The sequence below is a fragment of the Orcinus orca genome, chromosome 8 (assembly GCF_937001465.1).
Source record: "Orcinus orca chromosome 8, mOrcOrc1.1, whole genome shotgun sequence".
In the NCBI taxonomy this organism is placed as follows: domain Eukaryota; kingdom Metazoa; phylum Chordata; class Mammalia; order Artiodactyla; family Delphinidae; genus Orcinus; species Orcinus orca.
In genome coordinates this window covers 11,305,171-11,332,363 of record NC_064566.1, presented here as the reverse complement: position 1 = coordinate 11,332,363, position 27,193 = coordinate 11,305,171, and the positions used below count along the sequence as shown (strand labels likewise).

General features: G+C 37.8%; 2 protein-coding genes across 12 annotated transcripts in view; one reads left to right on the top strand and one right to left on the bottom strand.

Moving 5' to 3' along the window:
- Window positions 1-5,929, bottom strand: part of LPXN (leupaxin) — a 43,853-nt gene extending 37,924 nt beyond the window's left edge. The window contains exons 1-2 of one of the 10 annotated variants that reach the window (XM_049713764.1): window positions 5,793-5,851; window positions 4,202-4,268 (exon numbers count right to left, since the gene is read on the bottom strand). In XM_049713764.1, the coding sequence (XP_049569721.1) occupies window positions 4,202-4,210 (9 nt within the window). In that variant the 5' untranslated portion in view covers window positions 4,211-4,268; window positions 5,793-5,851. Of the gene's footprint in view, window positions 1-1,548; window positions 1,737-4,201; window positions 4,809-4,910; window positions 5,040-5,792 lie in introns of those variants that run through there. The other 9 variants (XM_049713763.1, XM_033413339.2, XM_033413350.2 and 6 more) reach the window with 9 other exon arrangements.
- Window positions 5,077-27,193, top strand: part of ZFP91 (ZFP91 zinc finger protein, atypical E3 ubiquitin ligase) — a 29,770-nt gene continuing 7,653 nt past the window's right edge. The window contains exons 1-7 of one of the 2 annotated variants that reach the window (XM_012537370.3): window positions 5,077-5,526; window positions 10,514-10,542; window positions 24,136-24,345; window positions 24,601-24,637; window positions 25,007-25,111; window positions 26,008-26,142; window positions 26,928-26,978. In XM_012537370.3, the coding sequence (XP_012392824.1) occupies window positions 5,183-5,526; window positions 10,514-10,542; window positions 24,136-24,345; window positions 24,601-24,637; window positions 25,007-25,111; window positions 26,008-26,142; window positions 26,928-26,978 (911 nt within the window). In that variant the 5' untranslated portion in view covers window positions 5,077-5,182. The remainder of the gene's footprint in view (window positions 5,527-10,513; window positions 10,543-24,135; window positions 24,346-24,600; window positions 24,638-25,006; window positions 25,112-26,007; window positions 26,143-26,927; window positions 26,979-27,193) is intronic. The other variant, XM_004264154.3, reaches the window with a different exon arrangement.

Below are 27,193 nucleotides of genomic sequence, written 5' to 3'. Positions count from 1 at the left end.
ATTTTGTTTTTCTTAGTTTTTTCATTTGAAAAAAAACAGTGGATAAAACCTATCTCAGAAGGTTGCTTGGAACACTAAAATGATTAACATATGTACAAATGTAGCTTAATAAGCTACACTGAATAAGCATTACTCCCCTTGCCGATTACCTACATTAAAGCCATGAGGTAGCCCTAAAATAAAAAAGCAGAACTGGACTCTGGAGGAACTTGTACAGAAATGTGAACTTCTCCAACCTTCACACAGGATAAGAACTGGGAGTCTACCCCAAATCCAAAATATATTCTACTCCAACTATCAAAATAGACTTTATTTCCAAAACAGTTCAATATTTATTAAACATTAAATACCCTTCTCCTTCTCATTAACATCTCTTCCCTCCTGTAATTTGCCTTCCTTCCTTCCTCTACTCCTCCAGCTCTCAAAATACTTTTTTTTTTTTTTTTGTGGTACGCGGGCCTCTCACTGTTGTGGCCTCTCCCGCTGCGGAGCACAGGCTCCGGACGCGCAGGCTCAGCGGCCATGGCTCACGCGCCCAGCTGCTCCGTGGCAGGTGGGATCCTCCCGGACTGGGGCACGACCCCGTGTCCCCCGCATCGGCAGGCGGACTCTCAACCACTGCGCCACCAGGGAAGCCCTCAAAATACATTTTTTTTATAAAGACAACATGCAAGATGTTTTTTATTGTTGTCATTGGCACTTTTGACATACCCCAAACATACAAAAACCCAGGACACCGTGTAATTATGCAGCGTGAACATTGGGTAAAGGTGACTCAGTGTTAATAAGGATGACAGCAACAAAAGTTGGCAAAAGATATGGAATGAGTCCCAAGATTGACAGACCTTACATTACTCCAAAGGTTTTAAATCAGGGATCTCTCTGAGCAGTGTGGTCAATGGCTTCACTGCTGGTTTCAATTGCTTTGGAGTGGAAGGAGGTATCATATTTGCAGGCCATGGTAATCTGTTCCTTCAGAATTGCTCTCAATAAACATCTTAGCAGTGAAAGCACTGGAGTAATAGTGCTGTATCTTATTTAATACTAAACCATGGAACAAATGAAACTGCTCTGGCCTTTCTCCAACCTTTGCGAATCCCTCATTCTTGTACTTCTATTCTATTTCTTCTCAGAACACCCTTTAACCCCCCTCCTTTTTCTTTCTTTTTCCCCCCAAATCACATCTCTGAACTTGCCAACTCTGTGACCACCCTATGATCTCCAGCAGCCCCCAAGAGGCAAAATGCTCATAATAAAATGACAATTTCAATCACAATTCAGCCCCAAAGTATTTGTGCAGCGTTTACTCTGTGGTTAGCACCAAATTCTCTGCCTATTGTGCCTCTGCAAACAGCAAACCCATAGTTCCCCAAAATAACATAGTTCCTCATGCTTCACTCTTGGTTGGCCTGAGGTCAGGAAAGAAGTGAAAATAAAATCTTCCAACACTATCCTCCTTCTGGCTAGAAGTATACCCCACCACACATGGAGATGGCAGCCAAGTCTTCATTCCCTCAGAGTTTCTCCTCCAAGAAGCTCCTCACTCACCCAACTCTTCCATCGTCACACACCCAAGATGCTCTGGTACCACAGGTTGTGAGGAACTGTTTTGGCATGTGTTGAAGAAGAGGACCGCAAAGGAACTGAATGAGCCAGCGTGAAGCAGCCTCTATAACCCTTTTTGGTTCCTGTATTTGCTTAGCACTTCCTCTCTTTTGATTTGATTTGGTGAGTTTCTTTCTTTTTTTTTTTTCTTTTTTGTAGGTCAGAGTTTTAAAAAATGAGCCTGACATAAAAGGTGAGTAATTGGATTTGAGTTCTGGCTGTGCATTGGCCAGGGTGATAAGAATCAAAACTAGTTTTGAAAAATTTGAGAACCTACTATGTGCCTGGATTCATTTTGAATTCATGGGAATGGCAGATTTGCATTTGTGTTTTTGCCCAGTGTGGATATCCTGCTGTAACTGTGCATGATGGAATCTGATTTTTTTTTTCCCCTGAGGGACCACGGAAGCACAATCTCCTTCATAAAATTTCCATCAGAGTTAACTAGCACCCAATTCATTTTGCTTAATTATCCAGAAATTGTGCTTACCTGGTTTTCTGAATAGATCATCAACCCATTAAAGGCAGAAAAAAAAAAAAAGAGATACAAATGAACTTATTTATAAAATAGAAGCAGACTCACAGACTTAGAGAACTGAATTTATGGTTACCAGAGGGGTAGTGGTGGGGAGGGATAGTTAGGGAGTGTGGGATGGACACACTGCTATGTTTAAAATGGATAACCAACAAGGACCTACTGTACAGCACAGGGAACTCTGCTCAATATTCTGTAACAACCTAATTGGGAAAAGAATTTGAAAAAGAATAGATACATGTATATGTATAACTGAATCACTTTGTTATATACCTGAAACTAATACAACATTGTTAATCAACTATACTCCAATAAAGAATAAAAAGATTAAAAAAAAAAAGGCAGAACAGGATTCTCAGGACCAGGTTCACATTTGGATTCTCAGGGCCAAGTTTATTTCAGTGGTTCAAAATGCAAACAACTATAGGGGTCATGAAGAATGAAACTGGAAGATTTAAGACACCAGGTTCTAAGCTGCAGACATTCTCGATTAAGCACAATTCCTGCCTAGTTATATTGTCTTAGTTTCTCTAAAAAGTGACACTGAGGTTAACTTTCACTTTTTTTTTTTAACCACTGTGATTTTATTCACCTTGAATAAAACAAAACAATTACAAAAGGCCTACTATGAGAAGGCAGTACATAAAGAACTAAAATTACCGTCCTGTGAAATAGATATTATCCCCATTTTTACCAGTGGTTAAATAGATACAAAGAATAGAAACTTGCTAAAGATAATATAATTAGTAGGTGGCTTTGTTACTTACTATAACAGATTTAACTTCAAAGCCTGTAATCTTTCCTCTACAACACAGTGGTCTTTTTAAGGTTAATCTAAAGGAATCATTCATTCTCCATTCCATTGTGACTCTAAGACTTTAAAAAAATGTTTTTAATGTAAAGGAGATCCCATCTCTGCATTACTTTGAGCAGCCATTGGATGTCAGTGCCATTCTAAAAGTCTGCTCACTGCAAACATAGGTTTGAAAAATTCCCATCCACACTATGCTCAACAGTTTTGACAACTGAAATGCCGTTACCCGCATGAAAGTGCAAAACACTCAACAGAGAATACGAACATTTGCCCAATCTGAAGTGGTAACTGAGCCAAAATCCTGGAAGGAAAAATGCTCTTCAGCATTTGTCTTGCAGATATTGGACTCCATCTGAAGTTTAACTAAATGATTAATGTGAAATTTAGAACTGGATTCCGAGATCTTGTTTCCATTCACTTACGTTGGAGATTTTTAACCCCGGATGCTTTAGTTTCCAGGGGTAAGAACTGTTCCTGCAAATCGCTCCTCGATTATAATGGATGAAAGGAAAAAAGGAAGCAACGCAAAAAGCTCACAGCCATCACCAAATGCAACTTGGAGACAAGCAAACGGAAACTCCCGTTTGATGCGTTAGGGCAATTTAGTTTCACATGCTAGCGGAGAGAAAAGTAATTTCTGACAAAGCTGCTATTCTGACCATGCTTCCTGTGCAGCAGAAACATTTAAAAACCGCAGAAGCAGATGGTTTCAGGGTGGGGAGTGTGAGGGAGGCCTTCAGTTTTCCGGGTAGGTCACGCTAACAACCCTTCACCTCCCTTCCTTCCAGCCCAGGGACCACAGCCAAGTTAAGCAGCCGATACCCGTTCCTCGGCCCCGACAACATCTAGTAAAAAAGCAATTCTACAATTACTTCTACAAACTTTTATTAAGGATCAAATGAGTGGTAGGAATTGTGCTAGCCCCCCTAGGATCCAACGGAACCAGATTCAATCCCTGACCTCCAGACGCTCACAGGTTAGTGGGTCAGACACAGAAGACGAATATTGCAGATATAAACGCTAAGCGGTCCCAGATGAGGTGCCACCTAACCAGACAAAGATGAGGGCTATTACGTGTCCACCCTACAAATGGTTCGCCAACACCAAGTACGAAACTACGGAAAACCCTGCCAGGCAAACCCCACCAGCCACTGGGCCCACAATTGTAGTCAGATCTACGCAGGCGTTGAGGCCTAACCCGGAAACACTGCCTCCCCGGAAGAGTAAATTCAAAAAGAGTAAACTACCTTTCCCATCGCGCATCAGTCAAACACTCCCAGCATCCTCTCCGCCTCTGGCTCCGTATCTTTTTTCCTAAGGCGTAGAATAAGTTGAACTTCATTTCCCAGGATGCCCCTGGGCAAGTTAACCATGCTCATGCGCCAAAAGGCGGGCCCTCCTTGCCCTCACGACCCCGCCTCTGTCCTACCGCCGCCATTTTTTCAGAGACTTTCATCCGGCAGCCGACGGGGCTTTTTTTCTTAAAGGAGAAGCGACAGCTCAAAAAAATTTCCCCCTTCTCCCCGCAAGACCTGGCGGCGCTGGGGACAGAAAGGCTACAGACAGGAAAGTGGGATCGGGGTGGGGGCAGAAGAACGCCGAGGCTACTTCCGCGGCTTAAGGAAGAAGGATAGAAAGAGCCCTTGTGGCATTAGCGGCTCCTTAGGGAGGCAGGTGCGCGCGCAGCCATTCCAGGGTGCGCGCGAGGCGGGGAAAGAGGTGCGTTTTTTTCCCACCAACCTCCTCGCGAGACCTGCCCCTCCCACTGCCCTTAGCGCGCATTGAGCTCCGGAGGTGGGGGAGAAAGGTCATTTTGGCATTGTCGCGAGACACAGCCGTTTAACGGTGAGAACGGGTGCGCGGGGAAGAAAACCTCGCGCGCTCCCTTGGAGCCGTTTCCTGATTGGTTGAAGGGAGGGGTGGGGGAGGGAACCGGTACGCCGCTGCGTGAGAGACCTTGGGGGGCGGGGCGAAGAAGCCGTTCCTCCTCTCCGATTGGTCCGCTGCGCGTCTGTGGCGGGCGCGCGCGCGCTGCCTGCGGTAGAAGGCCTTGAGTGGCAGGGGGTGGGGGGGGCGCCCTCGGAGCCGGGCGGAGGGGAGGGGGGGAACGAGGAGCGCCGAGTGAGAGTGAGCCGGTCGCTCCGGGGGGCGGGGGGAGCAGCGCCGCGGCCGTCGCCGCCTCCGCCTCCGCCGCCTGGGACTAGGGGGTGGGGGGCGGACGAGTCCCGATGCCGGGGGAGACGGAAGAGCCGAGACCCCCGGAGCAGCAGGACCAGGAAGGGGGAGAGGCGGCGGCGGCCAAGGCGGCTCCGGAGGAGCCCCAGCAACAGCCCCCTGAAGCGGCGGCGGCGGCCCCTGGGGGGACCACTAGCAGCCGCGTGCTGAGGGGAGGTCGGGACCGGGGCCGGGCCGCTGCGGCCGCCGCCGCCGCTGTGTCCCGCCGGAGGAAGGCCGAGTATCCCCGCCGGCGGAGGAGCAGCCCCAGCGCCAGGCCTCCCGACGCCCCAGGGCAGCAGTCCCAGGCCGCGAAGCCCCCGTCTCCAGCTCAGGGCAAGAAGAGTCCGCGACTCCTGTGAGTAACGCAGTCTTTCAGGCGGTGGGAAAGACCCCCCTCTACCCGCACGCAACCCTCTCGGCTCCCGTAGCGATCACTCCACGTGACATACTGCTTGCTCTGCCCCCTGCCGGCTCGCATGGCAGATGTCACGCCGCTTCCCTAGCGGTCTTATCACTTCTCTCTGGCTTCCTCCGCCCCCCTTGCCTGTCTGTCCGGCCACTTCCCCACTCCCTGAAGGCGTCCTTTGTAGGATACACTTCTTCTGCTCCTTAGTGACCCACCTCTTCCCTGCCGCCTCAGGCTTCTCCCGCACTCTGGCATCTGCGCTCCCTTTGTCAGCCTATCCCTTTCCCGCTTAGGGCGGCTCTCCTGTATTACATCACATCCCCATTAGGAAATCTACAGCATGAGCTTAGATCTTAGCCTTCAAAATTGTGTCGTTCCCCTCACCGCCCCCCGTCCCATTAATTAGCTCAAGAGCCAGTTGTACTAGTATCGTTATGTAGCTTTTTTCACTCTACTGAATTTTCACATCACTTTTCACTCGTTTTAAAAACCTGGGACTTAGTAGTCGGGTAAAACGTGGCTTGCCATTTTTAAGTATAGAGTCTTTCATGTAACAAGATGAGTGGCGTTTTCTTTCAGTTTTTTTGACAAGTAGCTTATGTGTTTGTTTTTGCATATGTTTTAATGTAGGAACTTCGTCCTTAAAAATTAGAATAATCTGAAAGTAATTTCTTTATTACCTAGAGATCATAGAGAAACTAAGATGATCAGAAATATAAATGTTTTAAATTGTTTATTAAAATGTTTCTGTGCTGAAAATACTGAGGCACACGTGTTTGTAAATTCTAGAAATTAATCACGTTAGCCATTGAATTCGTTACTGAAGGCATTTGTGTCTTTTGACTTTCAAGTGAAAAAAATTAGTAAAAGCAGGGAAAGTTGAAGGTGGGGGGAGAAATCAGTTTTAAATGCCCCCCCACCTCCACCACCACCCTACCTCCCCAGCAGAGAGCATGGCAATATTTTGCTTGTACAGACCCGATAGATTTAGAACACTCCTGTTATGAAATTAAGAGTGAAGTCTGTGACCTTGGCATGCTTGTCTTAGAAGACTCTCAGAAAGAGAAATAAAATTCAAAGGGTTATTGTGTATTATATGTGCTTTCAAATTATTAGATGTTATTTAAATTAACATAATTTAGAGAATTGTGTAAACTAAATTTCTGTGGACAACAAAAATATGTACTTACAAATGGTTCAGCTGCAATTAGGATTCTAATTGCTGTAAATTAATTTCATGGTCACAGAAAATTTAAGCTTCTGTATTCTCATAAATTTGAAGAGATATATCATTAGCCTTATTTGGATATAAATTCCTTGGACAAATTAAACTGCTCGTGCCTCAACTTTATTATCTATAGGCGATAACGTTAATCTCTATGAGCTGCGTTTGTGAGACTTAAGTACACCCTGTGAAACACTTAACACAAAGCATGATATGTAGGAAATATTTACTAAAAGTTACTGTTTTGAGCAGTGATGTCTTTGGTAAAGGTAAAACTAGTGTGTAGTGGTCTTTTTCATGTAAATTCTGTGAAATTGGATTTTTAATTCTTTTTCTGTTACCATACACAGGAAGGTTAATATATTTTTTTTAATTCCCTTTATCTTCATCTATCCATACCTATATCTCCTTGCCACGTTTCCCTCCTACTGATCCACCAGCTTTACTTATAGAAATGATCTCTTAAGATTATACATAGAGTGGTAGTTTTACCGGCTGTCATGGTTTATTACGTTCCCTAACTCTTGGCAAAAAAGTACTAATGAGTCTTTTTTTATTTCCACATTATAAATGTTACTGTAGTTGAACTTGGATGAAGATGACTTAATTAAACCCCTTCAGTTTTTTTCTTCACAATATTCCTTGTGGGGAGGGAAGAATAGTCTTAATTCTTAAAGTCCCTTTCTCTGTCATCCAATATCATAAAAGAGAGTAGTGTTCTTTTACCTTCACTTAGCCTCAGAACTCTCTCTTAATTATATATATATATAATCCAGTTTTGATTGGATTGTTACAATACATTTTCATTGTAATAATTTTTTTGTTACACATTTTCAATTTACTGCATGCCCTGGAAATCAAAGAACTAAAGCATTTCAGCTCCAACCTTGATTGAGCAGTAACTGGTCTTGGTACTGTGTTGACCCAGGGTTTATAAAGGAAAATGAGACATGGACTTTATCCTCAAGGACTTTGCAGTAAAGGAGGAAGATGCATTGATTAGTGGAGATTTGTCAAATGTGTACATGGTTTACAGGTTTTCAGAATGATAAAATAAATTTTGAAACTAATTAAGTGAGAAACAGTCCTTTAAGACATTTCAGTTTACTGAACCCTGGTCTAGTGCCTTCTCACCTTGATTCAGCCCTACTTTCCAAATAACATTTCCCCCAATAAATTTCCAGTCATCAGCTGTTAAACCTACATTTGTTTCTCTTGATAGAAGAGACAGCAGAGTGTACAGTAGCTTAATAATGTCAGTAAATACAGAGACTTGGATTGATTGTAACCTCTTTTCCTCTTACAAAGCAAAATAACAGAGGAAAAAACATTGCTTTCTACTGCTTACTAAGTGACCTTGGGCAAGTCACTTAATCTCCTTAAATATGCTTCACCTTTAGTTGATAATTTATGATTTGTGAAATGAGCTTTATAGTTAGATGATAATTATCATTTTTAGAAACTTTCCTAAGCTTATAACAACTTTTCTATTTGCATTGAAATGTTCAGAAATTAATGAAAAGAGTAGGAACTCTTTGTGAAGGGAAATAAAGAATTTTTCAGTGAATGTGCTCAAGATAAAGGCATGAAGTTAAATCTATAATCATTATAAATTAAAACTTAAAGGCTAATATTAAGGAAAGATAAACCAAATTTGAAGAAAGATTATATATCAGTACTAAGAATTAGGCTTTTCATTTGCTGTATTTTAACCAATAAACTCTGGAGTTAACATTCTTATGTTTCAATACAGATGTTTATATACTCATCTAACTTAAAAATGTATATGTGTTTCAAATACAGATGTTTATATACTCATCTAACTTAAAAATGTATATGTGTGTGTGTATATGTATATGGGAATTTATATATGTACACACACACCCACACACTCCAGCTTATTTCTGATTCATAAGTTAAAACATTCTTGCTTTCTGCTAATATGGAAACAATATATTGTTAAAATAAGACTACTTTAAATGTAAAAGGCTTATTTTCTTTCTCCCATGTGATAATAAGTCCTTTAGTTATCTGATGCATTTCAGAATTTAACACTTAAATACTTTTTTTTTTTTTTAATTTCTCATTTAGCTGTTGAGGAAAGGTGTTCTTTCCTCACCTCAGGGAATACAGGCTAAAACTGAATATTACTAGAGGTAAACCTACAGGCTCAGATGGGTTACAAATGAAGGAAACAAATACTGCTCTGTTTTCTGGTATATGGAGTTCCATTTTGGGTTTATTTTCTTGCTGAAAGTAAAATGGTAGTAAACCTTAGCATGATACCTTCTTGCTGCTTTTGTAAGGAAAAGACAATGGTCATAATAGTGAGAATGAAGAGGCAGTAATATTCTGAATTGGAAAAACTTTTCTTGACTCTTTGGAGAAGGCTTCAATTGTATTTAAGCCTGAAATCCTGAGTTTTCCTCTTAACAGTGATCAGTGTGGTAAAAGAAACATTGAACCATTCCAGAAGGTTTTCAGAAAGTTAATTGTATAGTGTTTCAAGATCTAACAATTGTTTCTGTACTTTTCATTTAGAGTTAACATGGTTAGCAGTATTCTTGTGTTAGTTGTTAATTGGGACATTAATAACATAATTTAAAGTTATACCAAGCTTTATTTAAAAAATGGGTTGAGAAAATGATATCTAGTCTTTCTAAAGAGAACAGAATATTTATATTATGCGGTGGCTTTTGTATTTGTTTAGATATTCTTTTGTAACATAAGAGTCTTCATTTGTGTTAGGTTTGCTTTCAGAGAAAAAGAGAAAACTGTACTGCTCAGAGATGCTGTGTGGCATCTTTATGGCAAAGATCCAAGACATGTCAACTTTGAATGTGGGTAATGGCTGTGAGGGGATTCATTATACCTTACTCGACAGTTATGTGTGATAGAAATTTTCCTGAATTAAAAACATGGGGATGACATTTTTTTTAGCCAGTATTTTATTACACATTAGCCTCTACTGTTCCTCTCCAATTTGTAAAGTGCAAGTTACATTTATTTCTGAGGTCCAATCTGTTGCCTTTTTAGAAATAGATTTTGACTTGGGTTTAACAAATGAATAAATTTAGGGTTTTCTTTTAGGTTCATTAAATTTTTATTATGAAAATTGTCAAATAAACACAAAGTAGAGAAATAGTATATTGAAACCCCAGTATTTATCACCTAAATTTAACAATTGAGATTTTGCCATGCTTGCTACCTTTATCCCCCTTCCCCCTCGTTTTCTTTCGGTAGAAGTGTTTTAGAGGAAATCTCAAACATTATTTCATTTCACCCCAAGTTACTGCATTTGTGTAGAATAAGGACATTTTTCTCTTATGACCATTTAATACAACAAAATTAGCAATATTTTCTTTGTATTAATATCTTTTTACAGTTAAAAACAACTTTTGAATGATACTCTAGCTGTGTGCTGTCAAATATGATAGCTACATGTGGCTATTTAAATTTACGTTAATCAGAACTGAAAATTCAGTTCCTCAGTTACATAGCTGTTTTAGGCACTCAGTAGCCACATGGCAACTACCGTATTGGACAGTGCAGATGTAGAATATTTTCATCACTCCAGAAAGTTCTGTTGGACAGTACTACTCTAGATGTTTTCTGCATCACTCTGGAGATGAACCTGAAAGAGGTAAATATTTGTGTTTTAAGAAAGTGTGCAAGATTATTCATTTAATATTTGATTCTCTTTTCTTTCAGATGCACAGAAAAAGTATCATCTGACAAAGGTAAGACTGAGTCATTCTTACCTCATGTACATTATATGACTGCTTTATAATCTGATAGAAATTAGAATGAGCTTCAGCCTAATAATTCAAATTGTTCCTATTTAAAAGTGACTTTTATTTAGTAAAGAATTACTGGAGTAGATAGAACCTATTTAAGTTAGCAGCAGGTTTGGGCAAGTGGAACATTTTGGCATTATTTAGAAACCTAATAATGGGAAATCAGATTATTTGATGTCACTTTATTGCAATTTTTAAAACTATTTGGTTTTTCAGTAAAGTAACAGAGAGGAATGATATAGACAGCATATATCGACAGAGTATATGTAGACTATATATACAGAGTATAGAGAGTAGAGTATAGACAAACTCTTGATGCTTGTAGAGACTCATGTTATAAATGCAGTTTGAAGAATGTGGAGAGAAGAGTTTTCTAAGATTTTAGCCTGGTGAATAATTAAATCGGGTCATTAGGTCTTTCAAAAAGCAAACCAAATACATGTATTAAATGTACTCTTCTGCTTATCTGGATTATGAAGGGAAGCTGATGTTCACTTTATCCTTTTAAATGCTTTTTTAAAAAGACTATTCTGGCTTTGCAGATGGGGTTATTAAAATTGCCCCTGTCATGTTGGGCCAGTTGCTCATTTATTAAATTTTTTTCCCCTAGTTATTGGCTGTGTTCCTTGATGCTGCATTCAGATACACAGCGTCCTTCTTAAAACTGGAACAGAGATACTTTTAAGCATATTTCATTTACAGTGTCTGGTCTTGGTCCAGTCCTAAAGGATTGATCAGTTAATTCATTATGTATATATATAACATAAATACTTACTTTTCTTACGTAGACTTTTCTTTTACAAAGAATGCTTTGCAAATATGTATAAGGCAAGTGTAAAACCTGAATTGATGCCATTGAGAAGAATGACAGTGTGGTTAGGAACCAGTAACTTGAATTGGTGGCTGGTGTGTAAATAATTAGACGTCAGTGACCAGGTTTCTTTTTTCTCTGAATTTTAGAATCTAAGGCTAATATTTCATAGTATACCAGGCGTAAGTATTTTGTACTAGGCAAGTTTTTTGTGTAGAAAGTTTTGCATGACTATTTTGTTTAGCAAGTTTTGGATTTTGTTGCTGTTGATACTTAGAAATTAGAATATGTCTGCTAAGAATGGAAAGTCTTGTGTTCCTTACTCAGAGATCATTTTAGAAATTTTAGGATGAGGGGGAAATGTAGACAGGTGGCAGTCAGGTACCAGAGCAGTTTCTATTAAGACAAAAAGCAAAAACCGCAACCTGCCTTTATCAGAGCTAAAAGTACCTCCTGTGTCTAAAGACTACGTCTAAAGAAATTATTTTGGGTTGTCTTGAGGCGAGGTCACAGAATACGGTGGAAATTTTGAACCCTGCTGGAGATAAATTAATCACTGTTTGTGTCAGTTTCTTAAACCAGAGGTTGGCATGTTATGTACAGTTTTGCAGTTGAGGAGAGATTAAAACTGCATTGTGGTTAATTCAGTCTAAATCAATCCCACTTTAATCCACTAGTTAAATACTCTGGATCTAGAGTTAGAGCTCAGGGTTTGAATTCAAGTTCTTCCTTTTATTGCAAATAATCCAATACACTGAATCCAGTAAGGACTCAATAAAAGGTAGCTGTTGTTAAGTTTGTAAAATTTCCAAGAAATACTCTCCAACCCCCATCTCAGTCTCTGCATTAGTTTACTTGTACAGTAGCTGTTCAACTCGTATGAACAGTATATATAGGTACAGAAGTATATCTTATCTTATACAACTAGATAGTGAATAAAGAAATGGAGGTTGATTTTCTAAAGGTACAGCTATCTTTTTGTTTTCTTACATTGAAAAGATGTTTTCAGGATTGTTTTTACTCTTATTTACTCCAAACAACTTGAAATTATGTGCTGCCCTTCAACTAAAGATAAGAACTTTGGACATGTTAGAATAAATGACTTGGCACACACAAAAAAACAGCTTGCCGTTGTTTCTAAATTATTAAATTGCAAAATGCCATGTTCATTTTTCAAGCTGAAATAATAGTAAAGAAACATATTAGTGTAGGTCCCTGTTCCTACTACATTTCTTTAACCCTGATGGGTATATGTAAAAGAATGGAAAGTTGCTTTGCGAATAGTGTTTATTAATTCATTCAACAAGTGATCGCTTAAAACATGAAAGCTTGGTTTACCACTGCCAGAGATTATCACCATCATTGTGGAGCTTCCAAGAATGTTAGCAGAAATTCTGAGGGATGGGGCCTGGCTAATGCCTTTTTAACTTGGCTTTATGTTTTCATTCCGGTCTTTGTTTTGAACCAATGTTATACTTAAGGTAATGAAGTAAAGGAATGGTTTGACTAAATGTAATTATTAATAATCCCAGCATTACTTTGTCTGCTAATTTTAATTTCTTTCACTTTTCAAACCTCCAACCAGAACTGCCCAAGATAAATTGTAAAAAAGGTGACAGTAGTATCTTTATTAAATGTTTCAAGAGTTTCATGGGATAATAACAAATATTACAGAGTCAAATAAATGTGGGCAGTGTTTGAGTCATCAAAGTTATTTATTGCAGGACTTCTCAGAGACTTTGATTTTGGGTACTATGCAATGTAAATACCAAAATATGCAGAATTACCTATAAGACACCCCCTCCTTTTTTTCTTTTTTTTTCCTCCATTTAAAGAATAGCTCATGAAATTAGAGCTTATGGGAAACAGTTTGGAATCCTGGGTGCTTGAAAATTTGATTGTATAAAAGTTTGGGTCTCATCTTTTATTCAAAATCATTTTACTGTTTTTAGTTACTCTTCCTGTTACGGCGTAGTGATGTTTGGAAAAGATTGCCTAGACAGAATCACCAAATGAGTTCATAACAGATCTATGAAGTTACTTAGATTGTTTAAAGTTTTGACTATTTGCCTTATCTAGTTAATAACTTTCATAGCTTTAATTTCATCAGAGTGTTTCTGTTTTCCTGAGTTGGAATACTTTGATTATTTCTTATCCTCTCATTTCCAGTATTTTTAAACAATATTTGTGTCATCCTTTAATATATAGAACAGGAATTCCCACCTTTTTTTCCCACTCTAACGAGAAAAATCTAACTTAATTTTTACCATTTGAGTTTCTGTGCAAAGGATGTACAGAACATTGTCTTCACAATTCTTTCTTGAAACATTAAAAGGACTCGCTTTCCCTGACTTCTTTTAATATTGCTGAGATTGGCTAATATTTCAAAATGGGCTTTACTAATTATTTATGGAAAACGAAGTAGAGATAATTATCGAAATACACAGAGTAGTACGATCTGGTTTCCGAAACTCAAGTTCTGACTATTATAATGCTTACGTCTCAAGAGGCTGACAGTAGTTTAGATAGGCATTTTATCTATCCTATTTCCTTCCTAGCCCTTTATCTTAAGGTAACAGGAACCATATTATTTCTCTCAGTATGAGAATGATCAGCTCAACATCTTGTTCCATGTTGGCAATGCCCCATAACCTTTAAACCATTTTTCTAATTCAAACATCCAGACCTCCTGTGGTTCTTCCTGAAGTGCAGACATACCTCATTTATGGCTAGTGTGGATTGTGACATAGGCTTAGAAAGCCTTGATTATCAGCTCCTTTCAGTTATGGGATGTTTCATCACTCAGGTAAATGAGTCTTTCTGTCCCTTACATATAAAAAAATAACTTTATAACGATTTGCTGATTATGATTCAGCATATCCGAACCATCTCAACACAGTTTATTCTGTTATATATAATAGTGATTTTATATTGAGATTCCTTTCCCTGCCAGAACCAATTGAGAGTTGCAACAGAATGCCCTGGTAGAAGAAAACTGAAGCAGAAGAAGCCTAAGGTCCTGAGTGGGCAAGCCGACACTCAGCATATAAGAATCTGAAACCCCTGAAGAGACACCCGTCTCTACGTGCAAGCATAACATTATCCTCACACTGAGATCATGGGTGGATGAGAACCTCTGACAAAAAAAAGTTCTCTGATTTAATGACCCCTGACCTTTTAAGTCCAAGAAGGATCAAGCTCCTCTGAATTAAAACTAGCCAGGTTGATCTAACTACATCCAGGCAGATACCCCTTTAGCTTCAGTGCAGTTAATTCCCTTAGAGGTAACTGAGGTTGTCTTTTGCCTGCCTGCTTCCTTGCGTGTGGCTTACTTCTTTGATCCTGAACTCCCAACTTACATCCTACCTTCTTATTGACTGATTCTGTAACTTTACCTCTTTGAAAATTTCTAAACCCCATTTTCTTTACTGTGACTCTCTAAACTCTTATGCATTGTTGTATAACAAACCATTCAAAAACTTAGTGGTTTAAGATACAAAAATTTGTTATTTCTCAGTTGTCCCTCTCCTCAGTGGCCTTTCAGTTCACATTTTCATGTCATGGTAGGCTCAGGTCAATGGTCCAAAAGCTGCAAGGCCTCTTGAAGTCACCCCACAGGATATAAGATCAACATACAAAAATCAATTGTATTTCTGTGTATTAGCAGCAAAACATTGAAATTATAAAATTTTTAAAATATCTTTTACAATAGTATCAAAAATACAAAACACTTAGGGATAAATCTGATAAAAGATGTGAAGTATGCCTATACACTGAAAAGTATAAAACATTGCTGAGTGAAATTAAAAACCTAAATAAATGGAGTGATGTGCCTTGTTCATGAATTTGAAGATTCAATATTGTTAAGATGTTATTTCTCCTCATATCGATCTATAAATGCAGTATAATCCAAGTCAAAATCCCAACAGGTTTGGGCTTCCCTGGTGGCGCGGTGGTTGGGGGTCTGCCTGCCGATGCAGGGGACGTGGGTTCGTGCCCTGGTCCAGGAGGGTCCCGCATGCCGCGGAGCGGCTGGGCCTGTGAGCCGTGGCCGACGAGCCTGCGCGTCTGGAGCCTGTGCTCCGCGATGAGGGAGGCTGCGACAGTGAGAGGCCCATGTACCACCAAAAAACAAAAACAAAATCCCAACAGGTTTTTTTGTGAAGAATTTTGACCTTGAAAACTTCTTGAAAGGGTATTGGGGACCCAAAGGAGGTTGCAAACTACAGTTTCAAAACCATTAGCTTACCCTCTTTTTAATAGTGGATTTGATTCTTTAAGGAGAGAGGAAGAGATGAATTAGATACTTGGTGGGCATCCAACCATGATGACTACACGTGTATGTTCTGTGTTTATTTAACTATTACTTGATTGAAGGACATTTGATATTTCTCAGGTGTCCCCCCAATTACAGGTGATTTTATTTACTGATTGATTGGCTGCTCAAGACATACCATACGTATACAAAGGTACACTTATTGGAAGTGTACTGCTTCATGAATATTCACAAGGCAAGTCCAGTCATGTAACCATTACCCAGCTCAAGAAACAGAACATGATCAACCACTCCTATGTATAACCACCATTCTGACTTTGAACAGCACAAACTAGTTGTGCAGGTTTTTGAATTTTATATAAATGGAATAATACATTATGTTCTCTTTTTGTAGGGCCTCTTTTGCTCACTGTATGTGACATTCCTCTATGTTGTATTTGTTATAGATTGTTTATTTTCATTGCTACGTAGTGTTCCATTGTGGGGGAATGTATCACAATTTATCCATTTTACTACTGATGGGCATTTGGGTAGTTTTCAGTTACTGGCCTTTATGACTAGTGCTGCAGTGCATATTTTATTAATATTTATTGAGGCATAATTTACATACCTTAAAATTCACACATTCTTAAGTGTGTAATTCAGTCTATATAGATTTGCCTTTTCTGACATCTTATATATAAACTTGTACATACAATATGTGAGGTTTGTTTTGAATCTGGCTTCTTTCACTTAGCATAAGATTTTTGAGGTTAATCCATGTTGTAGCATGTATAAATATTTTCATTCCTTTGCATGGAAATACTCCATTTGATCTATCTGTTCATCAGTTGATCCACTTTTTAGCTAGCTACTGTGAGTAGTGATACTGTGAATGTTCTAAACATGCAGTTTTAGATTAAGAATTCACTTCCTTGAAGTAATTCTTCTTGTGGTCTTTTAGGTCAGTATCTTACATAAATGAGCTTCTCTTTTGGCTCTGAACCTAAGGCTGGGTGGAAATGAACCAAATCTGAATTAAGCTCTTGGACTGGCACGTTCCCATTCCTCTTTTAATGATTAGGTGTGGTATAGTAGAAAGAATATAGACTTTGGACGTAGATATACCTGAGTTCAAATCTCAGCTCCACGATTTAATATGTGAGCTTGGGAAAGTCAGTTACTTGCTTTCCTCATCTATAAAAATAATAATTACTTGGCAGGATTATGAGGACTAAGTTTAGAAAAAGGGAAAAAATATTAGGCACTTAACAAGTATTTAAGGTTTGTTAGTTTCCCAAAAGAAACGTAAATATTTAAATAGAGATGAGACTTTTACTCTGGTTTCTTCCAGCCTATCAACCAACTATTCCCTATTTACCCCAAATCAATGTTAGCTCTATAATCTTGGGTAAGTCATTTAATTTCTCTAAGCCTCAGTTAGGAAAATGAGGCAATCTGAAGGAGGACCAGGTCATGTTACGATAAACCTTAAGACTTGAAGTATTTTGTCATGATGAAAATGGCTGTCACCTTTTGGAATTTGATGTTAGGTTGTTTTGAAAGGATTATTGGTTGCTCTAGGATTGAGAAAATTTACTTTATGTTTCATCTTTTGGTACCTAGAAGAATTGGGAGAAACATTCCTGCCAGTAGTACCAGTATCTTTTTATCTCAATTCATAGCATCAGCCACTCTTGATTTGTCCCTTCTTTCTCTTTCCAGAACGTAGTTGTATTCACTGTGCCTGCAGTGGCTTGCCTGGTGTCTTCCTTCACCTGGGCTACTGTGGCTCTTTTCTATTCTTATCACTTATGTATCAAGGAGCCTCTTCAAAGTCACCTACTGTTATGAGAAACAACTACAAATTGTTTTTGAAGCATCACACAGACAGAACTTGGTTCTTTTCTATCTTGTCATGATTATCCTAATGTGTGGGTTATCCTCTGTTGTCAGTTTCTACTCTGAGAACCTGGAGTGCTCCTTTTTTTCCCTTTGTATTTTCTTTTTAAGGTGAAATCCATGTAACAAAATTAACCATTTTAAAGCATAGAATTCAGTGACATTTAGTACATTTATAGTATTGTGCCACCATCACCTCTGTCCCCACCAAAGAAGACCCTATACCCATTAAAGGTAGTCATTTCCCACCCCACCCCCATTTCTAGCTTCTAACGAACATTAATTTGCTTTTACCTTAGTTACCTTAAAACATTACTCTGAATTTACCTCTATTCTGAATATTTCATGTACATGTAATTGTACGATATGTGACTTTTGTGTCTGATTTTTGTCCTATAGCATAATATTTTCAAGGTTCATCTGTGTTGTGGCATGTATTAGTACCTATTGGTACTTCATTCCTTTTTTTTATGAATTTTAAAAACAATCTATTTTATTTTTTATTTTTGTATATTGGAGTATAGTTTATTAACAATGTTGTGTTAAATTTCAGGCATACAGCAAAGTGATTCAGTTATACATATACATGTATCTATTCTTTTTCAAATTCTTTTCCCATTTAGGTTATTACAGAATGTTGAGCAGAGTTCCCTGTGCTATACAGTAGGTCCTTGTTGGTTATCTGTTTTAAATATAGCAGTGTGTATATGTGAGTCCCAAAGGTACTGCATTCCTTTTTTTATGAGTAACATTCCATTGTGTGGGTATACTGCATTTTGTTTATCCATTCATTGTTTGACAGACATCTCACTTGTTTCCACATTTGTGGATTGTACTGTTAGGAACATCCATGCACAAGTATTTGTTTGAATACCTGTTTTCACCTTTAGGGGTATATACCCAGGAGTGGAATTGCCAGGTAGTATGGTAATTCTATGTTTATTTTTTTTGAGGAACTACCAGATATTTTCCACAGTGGCTGCACCATTTTACATTCCCACCAGCAATGTACAAGAGTTCCAATTTCTCCACATTCTCTCCTACACTTGTTATTTCTCATTTTTAAAATTATTATTATAGCCATCCTAGTGTGTATGAAGTGGTAATCTCATTGTGGTTTTGATTTGCATTTCACTAATGACTTATATTGAGCATCTTTTTGTGTGACTTTTGGCCATTTGTATATCTTCTTCGGAGAAATAACTGTTCAATTCCTTTGCCCATTTTTTAATTGGATGGTTTGTCTTTTGTTGTTAAATTGAGAGTTTTTTATATTCTGGATATTAGACTCTAGATATATGACCTGCAAATATTTTTTTCCATTCCGTAGATTTTCTTCATTTCTAAGAGATACTTAGTGTTAGCTCTTACAATTAGGTCTTTGATCCATTTTGAGTTAATTTTTGTGTATAGTATAAGGTAAGGGTCCAGCTTCATTCTTTGCATGTGGATATCCATTTGTTGAAGAAGCTATTCTTTCCCCGTTAATGGTCTTGGCAACCACGTCGAAAATTATTTGACCATAGACGTATGGGTTTATATCTGGACTCTCAGTACAGTTCCATTGGTCTTTATGTCCATCCTTATGCCAGTCCCACACTGTAGTACTGATTGATTACTGTAGCTTTGCAGTAACTTTTGAGATTGGACAAAGTGAGTCCTCCAACTCACTTTTAAGATTGTTTCGGCTAGTCTAGGCGCCTTGCATTTTCATATGAATTTTAGGATCACATTTTCAATTTCTGGGAAAAAGGAAGCTGAGATTTTGATAGGGACTATATTCAATCTGTAGATCCATTTGGGGAATATTGCCATTTCAGCAATATTTAAGTAGTTTTTTTCTTTTTGATTGAATTGTAAATGGAATCATTTTCTTAACTCCCTTTTTGGATTGCTCATTGCTGGTATAGTTAAAGTAATTTTTGTCTGTTTATCTTGTATTCTGCAACTTTGCTAAATTTGTGTATTACCTTTAATAGTTTGGGGTTTTTTTTGCAGATTCGTTAGAAATAAGGTCATTTCATTTGCAAATAGAGGAGTTTTACTTCCTCCTCCTATATATGTGCCTTTTTTCTCTCTTGTCTAATGCTCTGACTGGAACTTCCAGTACAGTGTTAAATAGAAGTGGAGGGAAAGGGCATCCTTATTTTGTTTCTGATCTTAGGGAAAGAGTTTTCAGTCTTTTGCCAGTGAGTTTATTAGCTCTAGGGGTTTGATAAATGCCTTTTATCAGGTTGAGGAAGTTCTAGTCTATTCCTAGTTTATTGTGCATTCTTATCTTGAAAGTTTGTTGATTTTGTTAAATGCTTTTTCTGAATCAATTGAGATGATCGTGTGGGTTCTTTTTTCCTTCATTCTATTAATGTGGTATATTACATCAGTTGATTTTTGTGTGTTGAACTGCTCTCATAATCCTGGGATGCATCCCACTTGATCATAGTTTTAATGTGCTGCATAGTCTTAATATGTGCTGGATTTGGTTTGCAGGAATACTGGTCTGTAGTTTTCTTGTGATGTCTTTGTCTGGCTTTGGTATCAGAGTTATGCTGGCCTTACAGAATGAGTTGGGAAGTGGTTCCTCCTGGCCTTTTCTTTCACTGGGAGGTTTCTGATTACTAATTCAGCGTCTTCACTTCTTAGAAGTGTGTTCAGATTTTTGGTAATTTGAGCCTCCTCTTTTTTTCCCCTCCGTCTAGCTAAAGGTTTGTCAATTTTGTTGATCTTTTCAAAGAACTAACTTTTGGTTTCATTGATTTTTCTCTGTTGGTCTACTATTTTCTTAGATAGCTCTGCTCTACTCTTTATTTCCTTCGTTTTGCTAGCTTTGGGTTGGTTTGCTCCTTTCTGCCCCCTTTTTCTTTAAGGTGTGAAGTTAGGTTATTGATTAGACATGTGATTTTTTTTTTCTATTTTAATGTAGCCATTGATGTCTATAAATTTCCCTCAGAACACTGCTTTTTCTGCAGCCCATGTTTTATGATATGTTGTTCTTTTGTTTTGTGGTTGTGGTGGTGGTGGTTGGCCACACCCCATGGCAGGCAGGATCTTAGTTCCCCGACCAGAGATCGAACCCTTGCCCCCTGCAGTGGAAGCGTGGTGTCAGGGAAGTCCCTCAATCTTTTTAAATTACTTGAGTGGCTTAATATATGGTCTACTCTGGAGAATCTTCTGTGTGTACTTGGGAAAATGGTGTATTCTGTTGTTTTGGGGTGAAGTATTATATATCTGTTAGGTTTAATTTTGTTTTAATAGTGTTGCTCAGGTCCTCTTCCTATTTGAATTTCTGAGTAGTCATTTTATTCATTACTGAAAGTAAGATATTGAAGTTTCCAAATTATCTTAGTAATACCTATTTCTCCCTTCAATTCTGTCATTTTTTGCTTCATATATTAGGTATGTATAGGTTTATAATTCTTGTATCTTCTTGATTGATTGACCCTTTTATTAATATACAGTGTCCCTCTTTGACTCTTAGAACAGTGTTTTGGCTTGAAGTCTGTTTTGTCTGATATTGATGGAGCCACTTGCTATCAGTTTGTTTCCCCCCAAAAGATGCTGAGTACCTGTGAATGTAACATTACTTGGAAGGAGGATGTTGAGTTCCTTGTCTGTGTAGATTTGTGGTTTTTTTTAGATTTGGGGGCATTTTTATCCTTTATTTCTCCAAGTATTCTTTCTGCTCCATTCTCTGCTCTCCTTCTGGGACTCTGTATGTTGATTTGCTTAATGGTCCCCCACAGGTCTCTTTGTCTCTGTTAATTTTTCTTCATTCTTCTCTTTCTATTCTTCGGACTAGATGCTCTCAGTTGTGACCTGTCTTAAAGTTTGCTGATTTGTCTCCTTTCTCAGATCTGCTGTTTAATGATTGCAGATATTATACTTTTCAGCCCTAGAATTTCTGTTTCGTTCCTTTTTATAATTACTGTCTTTTTGTTGGCACTTTTCTATTTGTTGAGACATCATTCTCCTGATTTCCTTTAGTTCTTTGTCAGTGATTTCCTTTAGCTGTTTGACCATATTTTAAAAAATCATATTCTTTGTCTTGTGTGGTCTCTCTAAAGGCTCTGCTTGGTTAAGCTTGTGCCCAACGTGTGATTTGACAGAGATTTCCTTACGTGGCTTGTTTAACTTTTTTCTTGCTTCAGTGTTTACTTGGTTGCTGTAAACCTATGACTATATCCCAGAGTTCTTACAAAGTTGATTCTGGCAGGTGTGTGGTGTGTGTGTGTGTTTCTGAAAAGGGACATTTTTGCTGATGTCACTCTCTGACAATGCTTTGTTTTTAACTATAGAGTTTTACGGAATGGGTATGTTATTCAATAAAATAGGCTATTATGCTTTATAAGGATAAGCAGTTCTCATCAAATTGCTGTTATTTGTCCAGTGGATAATATCCACAGTATGAGAAGATGTAGGCATACAGTCCTTTCATCGTGAAGTATAAAAGAGCTTTATTGAGTATAGGAAGTTATGGAATAGGTTTAAAGTCCAAATTAGCGTAGCTGGGTTGAGTAAAAGAAATAATTTTCTCCTCATTATTTAATGTTCAGTACTTTATGGAGGGTATTGAATTGCTCCCTTTGAAGAAATTTTCTTAAAAGCAGCCATGACCTACATGTAGAACTCCTTGATTACTAGTCTCAAGACAGGATTTTAAAATCCAAGTCTGCTTAGATAACTTTGTGATCTTGAACAAGTTGTCTTCATTGGCATTCCAGTTACTTTAAGGGGAAAATTCATTGGATTGTACTTAGACTAGTTAATCTTTAAGATATTTTCAACTGTAAACTTTTTATTATTATTATTTTGATACTTGAAGTAGCTCAGATAGTAGAAAGGTAAGAAAGACATTTTAATGGTGAAAGGGAAATCAAAGGAAACGTATATCTGATTTAACAATTATGTCCGTTTTTTTAAAAGTTCCCACTGCTATTCATATCTGCATTTCAAATGAATGTTATTTCATTACCTTAATATGTTCTCATAAAACTTTCAAACAGTGTAGTTAAAGCTGAAATATCCCCCAGTCACCACCTTGTTCCATAGTGGAGGAAACTATAGTTTTTCAGATCATTTTTTTAAAGGTTAAGCAAAAAAAATTACCATACTATATGTGTGTGTGTGTATGAAGTTTTATTTTTTCCATTTAACAACATTTTTGCCAGTAATTCCATGTCATTCTTTACAGATACCTCCATATGTTTTATTCTATCTTGGTGATATATCATGGTTTATTTAATAAACAGTGGCTCCTTAATGTGGAGAGTTAGGTTGTTTCCATATTTTGGCTATTATAAACATGTTATAGTGAACCTCCATGTGCCAGTTCATTTTCCTAGGGTAGATACTTTGAGGTGGAATTACTGGAAGTATTTTTGGACCTTCCCCTGGAAGGTGACCAGTATTTATCTCAATTTCTTGAAATTTGTCCAGAAGTGTTGCTGTGATATATAGATATAAATACATAGATTTATTTATTTATACCACGGGTATATACACATATATATAATATTTGGACACTTTATGGATGTGGGTTTTATAAGTGTGATTATAGTTTTGTAGGATAAATTCCTAGTAGTTGAAATGAATGTGAAAAGGTATATGTACTTATAATTTTGATAGATGTTGCCAGATTGTCCTTTATAGAAAGGTTTTGCTGGTGTTCACACTGTTATCTCTATTAAGAGTTCCTATTTTCCTACAGCCTTGCCAATACAAACATTTGGATCATTGCCAATATGCTACAGCAATATGATTTTCATTTGAGTTTCTCTTGTTATGAGTGGATTGAGCTTTGTTGTCATTGTTTTTGTTTGTTCATATATCTGAAAACCATATGTTTTTACTGAGTTGCCGTTTTTCTGTTGGGCTGTTAGACTGCTTATAGAGGAATTTGCCATGCAGAAAACTTTATGTTTATATAGTCAGATGTATCAGTCTTAAGACCTAAATTCTGTGCTATTCTTAGAAAGGACTACCATTCTGAGATTATTAAAAGGATCTTCCATGGTCAATATAGTCTCACTTTTAATATACTAAGTAAAATTATTGAATAGAATCAAGGGAAGGCATTCCTACCATGGAATTCCTCTTTATGGAATTCCTCTTCAGTACTTACTTGAAGCATTGTTTGATTATTAAATCGTCTAGACGTGTGCTTCTTTCTTATAGTAGATCTGGTCTTTTTGGGACCACTCACTCAATTTAGTTTCTTCTGTCTTAGATCTAAAGGTTAAAATATAGAACAAAAGGTTAGATCTTAGGTATATTTCTCTTAGCATTATTTTTTAGTATATATATAAAATATACTATAAATGTAAAATAACTACTTTGCAACATACAAAGTTTTTTCTTTAGACTGATGACAATAAGGATAAGTTTTATCAAATTTTACTCTCGTCTTGTTGTTTCTATTATATCAGTAAAATTCTGAGGTTCCCCCCCGGGGTGGGGGGAGAAAAAATACCATTTATCATCTTTCCATTGACTATATTTATAAGAGTAGATATACAGAGATTGTTACTGGTTAACTATAAACTTTAAAAGAATGATGTATGTTTTCATTTAGATCCCAAGGAAGAGAAAGAGGAAGAAGGTTCTACCGTCCCTCAGGAAGTTTCCGTTGCTGCAACTAAGCCTAGCCGGGGCTGGCGTAGCAGTAGCAGGACAGCTGCCTCTCGGCATCGTGACACAGAGAACACCCGAAGCTCTAGGTCCAAGACTGGTTCATTGCAACTCATCTGCAAGTCAGAACCAAATACAGATCAGCTTGATTATGGTACAGTGAATATAGAGTATGGTTATTTATTAACCAGTTGCCTGTTGATTTTAAACGTAATGTTGAACATTTACCAGAACAGCTTAACTTTCGGGGGTAAGTGTGGTGTTATAGGAAGGATTCCTTTTTGACATTTTGCAGATAATTCTCCTTTTGTGTAATTACCCTAGGCAGTAATTTGGTTTGAGTCTCTTGGCTGCAGAGAGAAAATATCTATTCCTACATAGATAAAGTTTTGTTTTGGACTTTTTCTAGATGTTGCAGAAGAGCATCAGTCTCCAGGTGGCATTAGGTAAGAAACTTTTCATATTTCGTATTTAAGCCCTTGGGGATGTAGAACACAGTCAGTCATATCACACGACTCAGAAGTTGTTTTCTACTTGAAATAATTGTCAGTTGTTTTTTAACTCTTAGTGTCACTGAGCCATCATTGCCTTGCCTTTAATGGAGTGATAGCATGTCTAGGATTTATGTATTTTTTGTTTCAATTATTATTCTTTAGGATAAGCAGCTAGATTGCAGTCCAACTACACCATAAGCATGAAAATCCTAGATAACTTACTGTAAATCTTCAGCTACCTCTAAATAAATTACTGAATAAAATCAAGTCAGATATAATTCATACAGCTGGAATTTCTAACCTCTGTTTGCTTCTTTTTAGCAGTGATGAGGAGGAAGAGGAGGAAGACGAGATGTTGATCAGTGAAGAAGAAATACCGTTCAAAGATGATCCAAGGGATGAGACCTACAAACCCCACTTAGAAAGGTATGTCTCAGATTTGTCAGTGAAAAATAAGTTAGGAAAGCATCGTTGCATGCTTTTATTTCACCTTGTTGCCAAACTAATGGATATGGACTTAATTTTAAATGAGTAATTAATTATGCACTTGTTTTGCGAATCTAACATTATCTTATTACTCCCTCATATAGCCCTCTCTTCCATTTATAGAACTTTGTTTTGATCATATTCAGATTATTATGATGTCTGCCTGTTTTAAGGTATCATGAATTGCCTGAATACTTAGAATTTTTTACTTTTGTTTCTCTTTACAGCTATAGTGAGATTTGATTCTAAGGCATTGTTAGCTTGCAGAGGGGGCGGGTTGTCTCATAGGCTCTAAATATATGTATGATGTACATATGAGGAATAGCTGGCTGGAAACCACATTTCATGGACTGAGGAGCATAATTTTATTTTAATTTTTTAAATTTTGCATTTATTCATTTTATATATTATGAACATATTCTCTTTTTAAAATTTATTTTATTTATTTATTTTTGGTTGCCTTGGGTCTTCATTGCTGTGTGTGGGCTTTCTCTAGTTGTGGCGAGCGGGCTTTCTCTAGTTGTGGCAGGCAGGGGCTACTCTTCGTTACGGTGCACGGGCTTCTCATTGCGGTGGCTTCTCTTGTTGCGGAGCATGGGCTGTAGGCGTGTGGGCTTCAGTAGTTGTGGCACGCGGGCTTAGTTGCTCCGCAGCATGTGGGATCTTCCCGGACCAGAATTGGCAGGCGATTCTTAACCACTGCGCCACCAGGGAAGCCTGAGGAGCATAATTTTATAATAAATCATTGATAACTCCTGGCTTTACCCTTTTGTCACAGTTGTCCTTGAAAGGGTCCTTTGCTGGATACCAGTATTGAAATGTATTTGTATTTTCAGGGAAACCCCAAAGCCACGGAGAAAATCAGGGAAGGTGAAAGAAGAGAAAGAGAAGAAAGAAATAAAAGTGGAAGTAGAGGTAGAGGTGAAAGAAGAAGAGAATGAAATTAGAGAAGATGAGGAGCCTCCTAGGAAGTGAGTAGGCAATTCCTACTAAAAATGGAAATTTAACAGATTTTCAAGCCACTAGTGGAAAAAGGGTAGGAGTGTGAGGAATGATATTGACATATGCATATTGCTGTCTCAAGCAGCTGACAATTTCATTGGAAAGACTCTGCTCAAAAGCTTCAAAAGTTTAATTCAAAGCAATACTTAAGAGACGTTCAGTTGAGTGGGTAGGACAATAATAGCTCTAGGGGTGCCGAGGAGGTAGAGGCAGCAAGAAGAGTATGGCAAATATGGATCCTCAGAAGAGGGGCAAATAAAGCAAATGATGTAATAATAACCTTGATCAGGTGAAAACTTTTGGCTAGCAATTATTTCCTGTTGCAGAAATAGCTTTTTTAAGTGTCTAGGCTTTTGTCTCTATTGCAAGGAGAGTCTAGTTTATGTTCTTAGGGTTTTTAGATAATAGACTTGTTTATTCTACTTTTTAAATTGATTAAATATAAGTGATAGACTTCTCACTGAAACAAGTCTTCAAGTAGTAACCTTGAGGTTTATCCAAATCTTCCATAGAAATGTGTAGTTTATGAAAGGTATATATTTTAACTTGTGGTGCAGACTTATTTGTAAGTGAAATTGCTTCAGAGTGAAATCTTTGTTTGGTTTGCCAGATATGTCTTTGGCTTTATGTATTCTGGGTTATCCTTTGTTTCTGCCACCTGCTCTTTGGTCTTGAGGGTATGTCCTCAGCTCTTCTTTACTATATAAGCTTCAATCTGGAATATGTGGACAGTTACTCTGCTCTTTAATTATAGGAGAGGAAGAAGGCGAAAAGATGACAAAAGTCCACGATTACCCAAAAGGAGGTGAGTAATTTATACTCCTGCTGTGTTGTGCCTTCTTTCTGGTGGTCGGCACTTCACTCACATGTTCAGCCCTCATAATTATCCTGTGGGAATGGCTAGTTAAAAATTTCACAAAAGCAACTTCATTAGTGTCCTTGATGCAGAGTTACTATGTTTTTATTTCCATTGCAGGATCTTAAAGTTTCTAAAAATTTTAACACTTCTTTGCCTTTTGG